The 12,537-nt window shown below is 45.4% G+C and overlaps 2 protein-coding genes and 1 long non-coding RNA gene across 3 annotated transcripts in view; 2 read left to right on the top strand and 1 right to left on the bottom strand.

The window, feature by feature from the left end:
- Positions 1 to 640: 640 nt before the first annotated feature.
- On the top strand, positions 641 to 7,321 carry LOC120410943. The gene is made up of 2 exons (XM_039562075.1): positions 641 to 978; positions 4,218 to 7,321. Exon 2 carries the CDS (start codon positions 4,261 to 4,263, stop codon positions 7,240 to 7,242), a length of 2,982 nt encoding a protein of 993 aa, XP_039418009.1. The 5' UTR covers positions 641 to 978; positions 4,218 to 4,260; the 3' UTR covers positions 7,243 to 7,321.
- Positions 2,460 to 4,221, bottom strand: LOC109145708. The gene is made up of 2 exons (XR_005603298.1): positions 3,325 to 4,221; positions 2,460 to 3,056 (listed from the first exon to the last, which is right to left on the bottom strand). It is a non-coding gene; the product is annotated as an uncharacterized LOC109145708 (long non-coding RNA).
- MYO15B (myosin XVB) overlaps positions 7,273 to 12,537 on the top strand; it is a gene marked incomplete at its 5' end in the record, with an annotated part of 39,406 nt that continues 34,141 nt past the window's right edge. The window contains 7 exons of the mRNA XM_010407515.3: positions 7,273 to 7,343; positions 8,459 to 8,522; positions 9,258 to 9,367; positions 9,815 to 9,889; positions 10,279 to 10,375; positions 10,883 to 10,986; positions 12,120 to 12,183. Coding sequence (XP_010405817.3) covers positions 7,273 to 7,343; positions 8,459 to 8,522; positions 9,258 to 9,367; positions 9,815 to 9,889; positions 10,279 to 10,375; positions 10,883 to 10,986; positions 12,120 to 12,183 — 585 coding nt within the window. The remainder of the gene's footprint in view (positions 7,344 to 8,458; positions 8,523 to 9,257; positions 9,368 to 9,814; positions 9,890 to 10,278; positions 10,376 to 10,882; positions 10,987 to 12,119; positions 12,184 to 12,537) is intronic.

Raw genomic sequence — 12,537 nt, 5'->3', positions numbered from 1 at the left:
GGCTTTTTGGGAGGGGCCAGGAAACTTTGAAGAGCCAGGGACATCCTCAGAGCAGTGAAATCCTGCTCTCCCTGTGCTGTCCCTTTGCAGCCTGGGGAGAGCAGAGGGAGGCTGCACGTACAGCTCACACTGAGCATTTGTGTCTGCTCTGTTACCTGATTTCTTGAGGATAACCCAGGCATGGCAAAGCCATCCCTGAATTAAACAGAGTTTCATGGACATAAGCACTGGCTGTGAGTAACCTTGGCCTGTCTGCAAGTAAGAGGAGAAGGACTTTATTTGGAAATTTGAGTTGAAAGGAGATTTAGTCATTCTGCTTGATTTGGACTGAGATTTAGGCATAATGAGGGCAAAAATGGTGCCAGTTTTGCTGTCTTTTCAGTGCCGAGCTTTCCTGTTTCAGCAGAGAGCTTGGTATTGGCAAGGAGAGAGCAGAGGCTGAGCTATCCGTGCTTGGCTCCCTGGAATAAAACTCCAGGGATGCAGAAGAAAGGGGCCTATGATTTAATTCTTTTCACTGGCCTAAGCTTTTTTTTTAGTAGCATTCACTGTGCCTGGTCTGGTAGCCTCTTGCATTATAACAGATCTGTTCTGGTTTTGGAATTGATATTTTCAGTCTTTCTTTGGGGCTGCACCTCATCATACCACATCTGACCCTTACCTAGTGAAATCCCACCTCTTCTTTTATCCCAAACTCTGCAAGCCAGCTGCTGGTGTTGCTGGTTGAAAAGTTCAAAAGGTACCATGAGAAAGCTTGAATTATTGATGCCACTTTCCTTCCATACACGTGTAATTATCTGCTCTTGGGGCACAGCCCAGCCAGAATCCCTGTTAGACTGCACAGCTGGGCAGGCTTGCAAGAACTCTGGAACAGACCCTGGGCTGCATGGAAACAAGGATTGGGAGAGGGAACATGTTCCCTTTGCATGGATGTGACCTGTGATCCAGGTACCAGGCAGCTCGCTGGAATCACTGCAGGTACGTTACAAGAGTGACTGTGCAGAGTGAGAAAAGAAGGGGTTTGAGCAATTTGTGCAGTGAATGAAAATAGAAACTTAAGGATTCAATTCCTTTAATATTAATGATTGTGCTTTCCTCTGTATGAGTTGGGAGAATCTGCTCAGGGAAGACAGACAATTCCCTATTGGTCTTAAAATAGCAGCGTGAGCTTTCTGCTTTCTTTTTATCTGTAGGTTCATGCTGTGATTCTTGACAGCATTGAGGATCTCCTTTCTCTGATGTGAATTGTTCTCATTTCTTCTAAAAAAGGGAGAATGCCATCAAATTGTTCTTTTTCCTGTAGTGATTTAGGTGAAGTTGGTGTGGTGAGGGGAGCTGGAAAACTGATGAGCAGCATCTTTCACCTGCTGCAGTGTGTCCAGCACACAGATGGTCCAGGGCAGTTAATCAGAGCAGGTCTGATGTCAAAGGAGTTGTTTATATAAGCAGTGATTCATCTTCCCATTCCCTGTAATAACAGTGGTGTTACAAACCAATCTGCTCTAAAACCCTGTCTCTGAAGAATTGCGAACTCCAGTTTTTCACTTTCTAACTCAGATTCAGTCTGGGGTCCTGTCTTTGCACTGAGTCAAACCAAACTCCTGTGTCTAAGCTCCCTACAAATTTGGGCAGTGTTCCTGACCTTCCTCCTCATCCAAGAATTTCAGCATTTTTGTTTTGTGGAAGGCTTTAGCTCTGCAGACACATGACTATCTAGCAACAGCACATAAAAGCAGACTTTTATTTATTATTTTCTCCTGCATTTGGCACTGTAGAGAAGCTGAATCAACTTTAAGCCCCCAGGAGGACAGAATATTAACAACTATTCTGTACTGAGGATTTAGGGTCTAATTCAGTTGCCATTAATCTCGGTAACAAAAGTCTTGTTGCAGGATTTAGAGATCTAGGCCAGGAGTATTGGGGTATTAAGTGCAGAAGGGGGGCTGAAATGAGGTGACCAGACACCTACATATGATAGAGTCCTGTTCAAAGAGAGGGAGGCCAGAGGATTTGGTGTTAAGAGATGAACTCTGCACTGTGCAGAGTGTCCAAGAGGGTCTGAATAGAATCAACCCTAGACCAGAAAAAAAAAAGCAAGTTTAGAGGGAATGCTGGGACACTGATTGTTGAGGAACCCTTAATTGTATGTAACTGCTGTCAGGGCAGCAGCTTTTTGCTTCAGTATCAGAGTTGCAGCTGGGGGGAATGGGAGATGCTGTTTTTCCCCTTTGCAGATTGTTCTGTGGTGCAGAACAGCACAAAATAGGTGGTACAGGAAAGGAACCAACATTTGCAGTAAGACCCTGTGCCTTACACACACCAAGCGTGCTTTCCTTAGGGCATCAGCCTTCCTGGGCTGTGGAAATCTCAAATGTGGTTTTGCTGCCCTCCTTGGAGTGACTGAGGTGAAACAAACTTTTTGATTCACTGAGTTGTTTCTTACAGAGTTGCTCCCAGAGTACTGGAATGTACTTTTTAATGGCCTTTTTTCAAAATTTATTTTAATAACTTGTAAAGATGCTTGGACAAGTTTCAGTCTGCAATCAGGTCATAAGATATTATGGAGAGTGGCTGGATTTCCATCTTTCCTGAGGTACTAAATTCTAAAAATTCTCATTCCTTGTCAGACTTTATAGCAGCTGTAAAGGTTTAAAGTTTTTAAAGCTTGCTGAATTGCAGTTTTTACTGTGTTCTTTTCCCCCATCCCCTTCCTTGGGGCAGGGAGATGCCTGTGGATAGAAGTTCCAAAAAAACCTTGGCCAGAACCCTTTTGGGCTTGTAGCTTGTGTACAGACACTGCACCCCTGGCCACTGGGGTGCAGGGTCAGAGTGTCAGACAGGTAAATATATTGCCAGCATCCCATAATAGTCTAAGATCTGACTGGAGGCTTCCAGACGCTGGTTTTCAGCCTTTAAATAAGTCAATGCTTGGTGGAGTTAGTACGAATCAGTAACAAAATCTTGACTGCTCCATCCTCTGTTACCCACTGACAGAATTTGTAAATCTGTGATGGGTGGAAATTTCTCTTCTGCCTGGGGAGAATCCACAGAATTGGCTGAAAAACAAAGAGAAAGAAAAATGATAAAACGGAGAGAAGGCTTTAACAGAGAAAGAGATGAGAGGACAAAATATGTTAAGGAATTTCCCTGTCCTGTGTGCTGGTTTGTTCCCTGCCCATCACTGGGTAATGTTATCTCCAAGACAGTTCCAACTACTCCCAACTAAAGCCTTCTAATCTTTTTTCCTTTGGGAAGATGTTGCAGACTGATGGGTTTTCTTGCTGCAGGATTTTTCCCTTAGTCCCATTCTCCTCATCGACTCACCTCCAAGTTTTCCTTTCTCTGATCCATCATTTCCTTCCAGTTGTGCTCTGACTGTTCTGTGGTTTGGAGCCTTTCCTTGCAGTGCTTGGTGTTGGGAACCTGAACCCAGGCTCTGCACTTCATTCACTCACAGGGGCAGTAGTGCAGCCTGGAGCCCCAGAGGGATATCTGAAGCAGCAAGAGGTTGACTCATAAAAGGTCTGTATAATTGGAAAGGATAGAAGTGATGTTTTGTATCAGTCTGAAAGATCAGGACCAGTCCTTTGGGCACTTTTACATCCTTTATTCCATGCATATGATTAGAGGAAAGACAGAGATAAACAGGTTGACACTTGGGATACTGAACACTGCCCACGCTGCCAGGCAAGGACAGTGCACTCAGGGCAGTTGTGTGGAGGTTATGACACACTGCAGTAGTGTTTGTTTCTGACATTTATTTCACAGAGATCATTAGATGTGTTCCTCTCTTCTTCAGCACAGAGAAGGTTATTGGAGAAGCAAAAACTAAAATAAAACAATCATTCTATCTTGAACTACAGTGTGTCCAAACCTTTGTCAGCTGTAGAAGATCTTGGACACATGGCTTAATGATGGGATTCTTGGGGTGTCCTGTGCAGGGCAAGGAGTTGGACTTGGATGATCCTGATGGGTCCCTTCCAGCTCATCATATTCCATGATGGTATGGTTCTAATAAAAGAAGAAAATCAGGGTGGTTTGTGACAAAATAACCCAGAGATTAACGTGGAGCAGGGCAGTCAGTTTGGCACTGCACAGGCAAGGCTCTGCAAACACTTATTTGGCTCCACAGAAGTGAGGCAAATTAGTGCCCAGGAGCATCTGGCCTCCCTTTGTAGCTTATTTCACAGAAAAATGCACAACATTTCCTTTCACAGGTGAGTCGAGATAAGCCCTCACCTACTCCTGAACACTGAGGAAATGCCTCCTTCCCGAGCCAAGACTCAGCAGAAAAAGGCTGGAAAAGAGAAGGTGTTCAATTGTGAGAGAAACTCCTCAGGAGACTCAAAGATCCACTGTGGGAAGTGGAGGGAAGGTAAGAGCAGAAGCCAAGTGAAGGGAAAAGAGTCACTGCCTGGACAAGGTGACAGCCTTGGAGAAGAGCCCTTAAAAATCCAGAGGCTGGGGAGGCCTCAGGAAAGCAGAGAAAATGACCACAAGAAGTTATTCCGGAGAAAAAGAGCCTGCAGGAGAAATGATAAAAGTGAATCTGCTTTGGGGAGAAAACATGGAGTGTCCAGTTTGGAGGGGAAAAAAGGGAAGGCCTACAAGCAACAGGAAATGGCATCAGGGCAGGAGAGTGAGGACAGCAGTGACAAGGAGGGAAAAGCCATCACAAACAGAAAGAAGCAGAGTTTTAAAAAGAGGTGTGGAAAGAGACCTGGTGTTGGTGAAACAGGCACTGAGCTGGGGGCTGCAAAGGCCATCATAGAGCAAGGTGCTGAAGGTTCTTTTCAGAAAGAGAACTTGGCAGAGAAGGCACAGAACCCCAGAGGAAGGCACAGAGGGAATCAGGACTCCAAGGAGACTTCTGAGCAGAAATCCGGTTCTCAATCCCAAGGCAGTACAGCACAGGAAAAAGGTGAGAGGAGTGGGAAAAAGCAAGTTGAAAAACTTGCCAGGATTGTCATTGCTGAAAGCGAGGATGAAAATATTCTGGAAACCTCAGGTAACTCCTTCTCTGACTCCAGCAGTGAAGGCCATGGGACCCACAAAACAGATACAGAGGAGGCTGTGGTGGGCAGTGCTTCCAGCAGTGAAGAGAAGAGCAGCTCTGCAGAAGAGAAGAGCAGCTCTTCAGAGGAAGATGGCCACAGTGAGAAAGAAGTTGTGCTCAAAGATCCTCCTGTGAGTGAAGGAAAAGGCTACAAGGAACTGGCTCATGAAAGCAAGGAAGCATCCATTAAACCTGAAAGGGACCAGGTGAATACAGATGGAAAAATCGAATCTGAGGCTGAAGGCATTGAATTTGCAGGATTGGAAGCAGAGGAGAAGATGAGGAAGCCAGACAGTGTGCTGAGACAACCAAAATGTGCTCCAGCTGAGAGCAGTGAGGCAGATGATCAGTTAATCACTTCAGGACTCCAAGTTAAGAGTGTTAAGAACAGAGGAAATACTGAAGTAGACAAGGAAAATATACTAGAAAATGACAGAGTTGAAGATATGTCGAAAGATGGACATGTGAATTCTGGCAGCAGTGAGGAGAGCAGCACTGCAGAGAACATTGATGAAGTAAAAGAAAATGAACCAGAACCACTCCCAAATGCTGTGAAAGCAAAACTCCACGTTCACCTTAGCAAATATGAACAGGAAGAGAAGGTGAATGATGAAGGCAGAGAGCTGCAAAATGGCTCTTTCCTCTCCAAGCAGCAGAGGACATTGAAGGAGAAATCTGGAAAGTGTGAGATCCCAGAACAAGGTGAAGAGGCTGGACATAGACAGAGGGACAGCTCAGACTGCAGCAGGCAGGGCCTACCAGCACTGGTGCTTACAAAGAAATGTTCTTCTCGATCCCAAATCCCCCTCAGTCTGAAAAACCAGCATAAAACCACCGAGACCAAACTATCACCAAGCCAGAAACCAAATCCTGCCCAGATGGCTTTGGGAACCAGCTCAGACCTGAACAATGTTGAAAGCATCTGTTCAAAATCCATGACTCTAGAAACTCTCAGTAAACAAAAAGAACCCAACATAGCTCAGAGTTTTGAAGAGAAGAGATTAAATACTTCAAGCTGCTCCACCATTACAAAAAAAACATCTGATAAGCACCTCCTTGGAAAGAAGAAGAAAGTTGGAAAAGATGTTGGAAAATTTAAACAGAGTTCAGGCCAGTCTACAAAGGCAAAAAAAGAGAAAGCAGAAGAAGTGGTTGCAGAGGCACCTTCTGAAACAGAACCCGTGCACGGTGGGGAAGGATCCAAGCACTTGCACACCCGTTCTGCTTTTAGAAAAGTCACCAGCTGGCTTGGCCAAAAACCTGCCAAGAAAGTAAGGCTGAAAGCTCGACTGCTGAGTGTGGCACGTGCAATTGGTATCTCCAGATGGCTCTTGAAGAAATTTGGGAAAAAGAGGAGCAGCAAGCCTTTTGGATTCAGAAGCAGAATGGCAATCCAGATTCTGAGCACTGTGGGGTGGGTTGGTCAGTCTGGCAAAGCCTTCCCTGGTGCAGCTGGACAGCTGGGGAGGGCTGAGCCGAAGGACAAAGGATCTTCTGCTTCCTTAGAGGAGGGCAAAGGTGGTCCTAAAATGGTAGAGGAAGTGGGACATGTTGATTTGCCTCCTGGTGATTCCCCTCTTCATGGAAAAAGTTCCTTTCCATGCTCGGATGAGAAGAACGGTGCTACTGATGCCAAGTGTGCTATAGTGTTCCCCAGAGTCCACAGCTTGGTTAAGGCTAAGAACTCCTTGTCCAGGGACTCTGGCAATGGTTATTCCCTACAGAAACTGACATCTCCATCAGAGAGAAAATCTGTCCCTCCTGTGCAACAGGGTTGCAGATCCAAATGTGACCTTCCCAGCCAGAGAATCGGTGAGCAGGGCTTCCTCCCACATCGAGAAGAGGAGCCAATTCATACATCAGATTATTGCAGTGAGGTAGATGTCAAGGAGGGCTCAGTCCTGCAGACTGCAGGATCTGTGGTCACTCCTTGTGTGCACTGGTCCCAGCAGCAGGGGCAAGGATGTGACCCTGCAGTGTGGCTGAACTCCGAGCTGCTGCTGCCATGGCCAACCATCGAGAACCTGAGCAAATGGGCCCTGTCCAAGGACCCCCAGCTGGCCAGCAGCTGTGTGAGGGTCTGCAAGGACCAGTGGGAGGCAGAAGATGTCACTGACAACGTGCTGGAGATGGAGTTCACGCAGAAACAGGTACAGGTGTTGTCCCCAGCACTGGAATGGAACTGAACTTCCCCTGATTTTCTGTCATGTATCTGTGCATTTCAGGTGTACGTGTGTGAAGAGCACTGTGCAGAAGTTGAGGAGATTGAGGATCTTACCAGACTGGAGTAGGTGTCCTCAGTGTCTGCAGCTCATTCAGGTCACAGGGGCTTGCTTGTTATCCTGCAAAGGTGGCTCAACAACAGCAAACACATAATAGATCCCTACCTAGATAGGAGAAAATATCTTTTTTCTCTGTGGGAGAAAATAGAATTAATCGGATGCATATCATAGCTGTGTAACTGATGCTCTGCTGAAAAGCTAAGTAAAAGATTGAATTTTAGTATTTAAGATATGGAACTACACTGAGCTGCTGGGGAGAAGCAGAGGTGCAGAGGGAACTCCTGGCTGTTATGTAGAGCGTGTCCCCAAGCTCTGCTGCACAGAGAGTGCACATTGAACCTCTGCAGTCACACCCCAGGGACAGCAGCTCAGCCTGGTTAACAGACTTCTGGTACAGTGCATCCCTAGAACTCTGTCTCTCCTGTTAAGTGGTTCCCAGTCCTGAAATGGGATCCAAAATAAAACCCCAAAATACTTAATGGGTAGGGGAAATGAGGTTTAGAGGCTGATGTGACTTCTGTGGTGTAGCAGAAGGACAGAATTGGGAATTAAACGCGCCATTCTTACTGTATGAAGTGAGTGGTAAGAAAGGACAACCTGCAGGATGAGAGGCACTTTTCTATGTTCTTTGCCTACTGATATTGGCATCTGTGGCTTTAGTGGCTCCTGTTGCCTTCAGCTGTGAAAAATTCAGGTCCTACATCTTTAAGAGCTGTTAAACCATTGGTTCACTGCTTTTGTTGAAAGAGAAGCCCCTGACACTGTTTCTCACACATCTTTCCCTCCTGTCATCCTGTTGAGATAAACACCTGTAAAGGCTGTGCAGGGAGCTGTGACCACACAGAGGAAGTTCTGAGCTTTAAATGCTCCATTCTTTGATGTATTTAATCCTGGAGATGTTGGAACCACATGAAGGCAGTGAAGAGTTTCAGTCCTAGCTCCCCACAAAATCCTCCATCCCCATACGGGCCATTCACTTAAGAGTTGGATTCAATGGTTCTTGTAGGTCCCTTCCAGCTCAGAATATTCTGTGATCCTTGGGAGGGAAGAAAGGTTAATATTTAATATTAACACATGCAAGTGAAGCTTGTGGCTGATGAGTCCTTTCCTCTGCTTGTAGGGAAGTCTGTGAGAGCTCAGTCCTGCTGTGCCTGAAGAAGAGGTTCCATCGCAATCTCATTTACGTATGGATAGTGATGTTTGGTTTGGTTTTCTTCAGTGCTTATTCATTCTGAACAATGAGCTTTAAGAGAAAATAATTTATATGATGCCATCAAGCTTTAATAATTCACCAAGTATCTCACTCATTACTGGGAACGATGATAAAAAGGATACTCGCACAGCTTTTGCTCAGAAATTAGGTAGCATGAAATATTTGGGGTAAAATCTGAGTGTTGCAGAGTTTCTCTGTAGTTTTGGTATTTGTTGCCAACCTGCAAGCTACTTGGGCTCCTTTTTAGCTTCAGCTGCTCCTAGTAGGACTCACCTATTCTAGCAAAGAAGTTCTGAGTTAAAAATTGTGAATCTCGAGAAGAAACCCTAGAGTTTCTGCAACCATTTCACAGTGTTGCAGTCCAGATCTGGTTCTGGACGCTTAATTGTTCTCTTTTCCATTTACTGGCTCAGGTGTTCAAACCTGTGCCTGTAATTTCCTGTAGAGCTTGGAGAATAGACAGTGGCCAGAGAAGATGACCACAGACCAGTGAGTGCTCACTTATCCCAAATTATTAATAACAGAGATTTGAAAATCACCACTGAAAAGCTGTGCCCTGGATAAGTTGGCAGGATAGTCAGAATAAACAATATTCCTTTAAAGGGAATTTCTATATTTGTATTAATATATGCATTCAGCTGCATTCCTCATTCAGAAAATTCTAAGAAGCCACCAGTTTTTTTCCCCTTTCTTATTTTTGTCCTAGACTTACATTGGGCAAATTTTGATTTCTGTGAATCCTTTCAAAGACCTCAGTATCTACTCCGAAGATGTGGCTACCGAGTACCAGCAAGGGACTCTCTCAAGAAACTCCCCGTATGTTTCTCTTTCTCAAATAACTCTCTAAACCCTGTTCTGTTTGTGCTCCAGAAAGTATTTTGCTTTCCTCCAGTTCTCTGGTAGAATGGATCCATTCTCTGGAGGAATGTCACAGGAAGTGAACAGCCCATTTGGCAAAGCTGTAGTTGCTCGGGCCTGTAATTCTACAGAGCTAAAGTTCATCCCTGGAAGTGTCCAAGGCCAAGCTGGACAGGGCTTGGAAAAATCAGGTCTAGTGGAAGTTGTCCCTGTCCATGGCAGAGGAATGAGATGGTCTTTAAGGTCCCTCCAACCCAAACCATTCTGTAACTTTCAGGTCAAGTTCCTTTGATCAAGACACTGGCCCATCTCTAATGTAGATCCCAAATGAGGAACCTCTCGGTGCTGCACTTGTGAGGTGGAAATGTGGGGTCAGTTAACGGGGGTTTCTTTCTGTCCATCCAGACACATCTTTGCCATAGCAGAGAGGGCCTACACGCTGTCCCAATCATCAGGGCAGGAGCAGTGTGTCCTCATCAGGTAGGAAGTGAAGGGCTTTGTTGAAAATTAATTTCTTCGTGTAAAGCTTCCACTTTTGTATTTCACTGTTTGTAAGTTGATCCTTCTGGCTCTTCTGTGAGGGCTGCCAGTGGAGAACCTGAACAAGGTGGATTTTTGTTTCACTCTGCACAGATACAGTTTGAATTTAGTTTCACTTCAGAGCAGTGGGAGAGAAGGAGTCTGGCATTCCCCAGGGGAATCCTATTTGGGCCCATTTTGTCAGGTTGTCTCGGTGTTTCAATAATGGGTGGTAGATCTCCAGCTGTAAATCAGCCCAAGCCCTCTGATCTGCTGCTGCAGGGCCTCTGATGTGCCTAGATCAGGTACCTCTGTTTTGATACCAACTTCTTCACCTCTTGCTCCTGCAGTGGGCACAGTGGATCTGGTAAAACAGAAGCTGCCAAAGCCATTGTGCAATACCTGACCATGCTGTACCAGGGATCTGACAGCCACAGGATCAGACAGGTACGAGGCAACTGAGCTTGGCTGGAGGCTGTGAGGGTTGGGCAGGGAAAAGAAGCCAAAGACAGGGGAGAGAGGCCATGCTGCTGATGTTATTTCTTTGGCTGGGCTTGTGGTCCAAGGTGAAGCTCCCATAAAGACACAAGGACAGCTGGTGTATCTGTAGTTCTGTATTTTAATACCTGGGAGATCTGATACTGCGAAAAGCTCTGTATCTGTTTGAACTGAGAGCCTTTAGCAGAGTCTGGGAGGTGAATCTGAACAAACACAGAGCAAAAGTAAAGTGAAAGATTACAGCAGTGAGGGTAAAGAGCTCCCAGAGCAACTCACCACTGGCTAGAGTTAATGACACCAGGATATATTTAAAAAGACATCTTTTACCCATGCAAGAATTATATCAATGAAGTCCCATTTCTTAATATATTTTCAAACCAACAGGTACGTAAGCCCCTTTTGAGTTTAGAACCCTGTGATTGCTAGTGAAGTGTTCCCTCCCTCTTTTCTTTACAGCCTTGCAATGTCCTACCCATCCTGGAGAGTTTTGGAAATGCAAGAACCATCCTCAATGACAACTCCAGCCGTTTTGGAAAGCTGCTGAATGTCCACCTGCGACAGTGAGTTGAAGAATCCCCTTGGGGTCCCTCCAGCTGCCAAGGGGTGCTTGGGTGAGACCAGGTGGGGCAGTGCTGACAGCTCACATAATAACCCTCCCTCCCCTTCGCTCTTGTTATTGTCAGGGTAGGAAGAGGGTGAGTTCACACCCCTATTTTGCTTTTTTTGTGTTTCCTCCACAAAAGAACAGATCTTACTTCTCAAGATGAGTGTTAGATTAAGAACATAAGAAAGGCTGGACTGGTTTCTACCAAGGACCCATCTGATACCCTGCTGTGTCCCCAGCACTGGCCTCGAGCACTGCCTGAGGCAAGAGCAGCCCAAATACACACAATGCTTTTCCCTAACACCTCATGAGCTCTTCAACATTTGCCGCAGCTCAGGAGTTTTCCTGAATCTCCAGAATTTTTCCAGTTTCCTCTTGGACTCATACAAACGTCACTTCATGCCTCTGCAGCAGCCCTCAGCAAGTGTTCCACAGGTCTAACCAGTTCTGTGAAAAGCACCTTTCTGTTTTGAGCCTGCCTCCTTTCGAACTTCTGGGTTTGGTTGGTTTGTTTGGTTTCTTTTCTGACTGTTGTCAAACACTGAGCTGATTCTTTCATGGAACTGTCTGTCAAAACCCTCAGGTCTCAGTCCTAAGGAGCAATGGTTAAATTGGAGCCTGTCTGTTTGTATGTGAAGCTGGGTCTGTACCCATCACTTCACATTTATCTACAGTGGGTTTCATGTGCCATTTCCTTGCTCACTCACTCTGCACTGTAAGGTCTGTCTGCATTTATTCACAGTTGGCCTTCATCCTCATTGCCTTGAATAATTTCATACAAGCAGGAAGCTTTGTCCCACTGCTGTTCAGCTCCTCTTCTAGATCACTTATCAAACCCTCAGTTGCACTCACAGGTCAGGCACAGACACTCTGTGGAACTCTAATTGTTGTTTCAGACTGTTAAGACGATTCACCGTTATTCCTACCCATGCTAGGACTTTCCTTCTTATTCCATGGTTGACTGGTTTCCCTGAACCATTTGGACAAAATATTTTGGAAATTCACGTAGATTATGTCCCTTAGATCATTCTTGTCTGCAGAAAACCTGTCCCAAGCTTCTGACAGGATCTGTTGTTGTCTTGTGCTCAGTGGCATCGTGGTGGGAACATCCATCTCCCAGTACCTGCTGGAGAAGTCTCGTGTGGTGTTTCAGGTGAGGACCAGTGGCCCCCTCTGTCCCTTAACATTTAATCTTAAATTTGCTGTTGAACAACAGGGCTGGGAATTAGTATGAGAATTGCTTTCCATTTCTTCTACTAGCAAGAACTGTGTCCCCTCTGTGTAGCACAGTGTGATCACTTCTTTTATTTGAATAAAATAGGAGGTTTCTCTGCCTCAGAGAGGTTGAATTAAGCCACTTATTAGGGATTACTGAAAGTTAAATATTCCCTCAATTAGTTTTTCTTAATGTCTGGAGTGTGGAAATGGTCAAATATTAGAGCTGTGTGACAAGGACTGCTCTCAGATGGAATGTTCTTAAGGTGTCAGTGGGAAACCCTGGAAACTT

The sequence above is a fragment of the Corvus cornix genome, chromosome 18 (assembly GCF_000738735.6).
Source record: "Corvus cornix cornix isolate S_Up_H32 chromosome 18, ASM73873v5, whole genome shotgun sequence".
Classification (NCBI taxonomy): domain Eukaryota; kingdom Metazoa; phylum Chordata; class Aves; order Passeriformes; family Corvidae; genus Corvus; species Corvus cornix.
The sequence above is the reverse complement of the archived record's forward strand: the minus strand, read 5'-3'. Positions and strand labels throughout refer to the sequence as shown.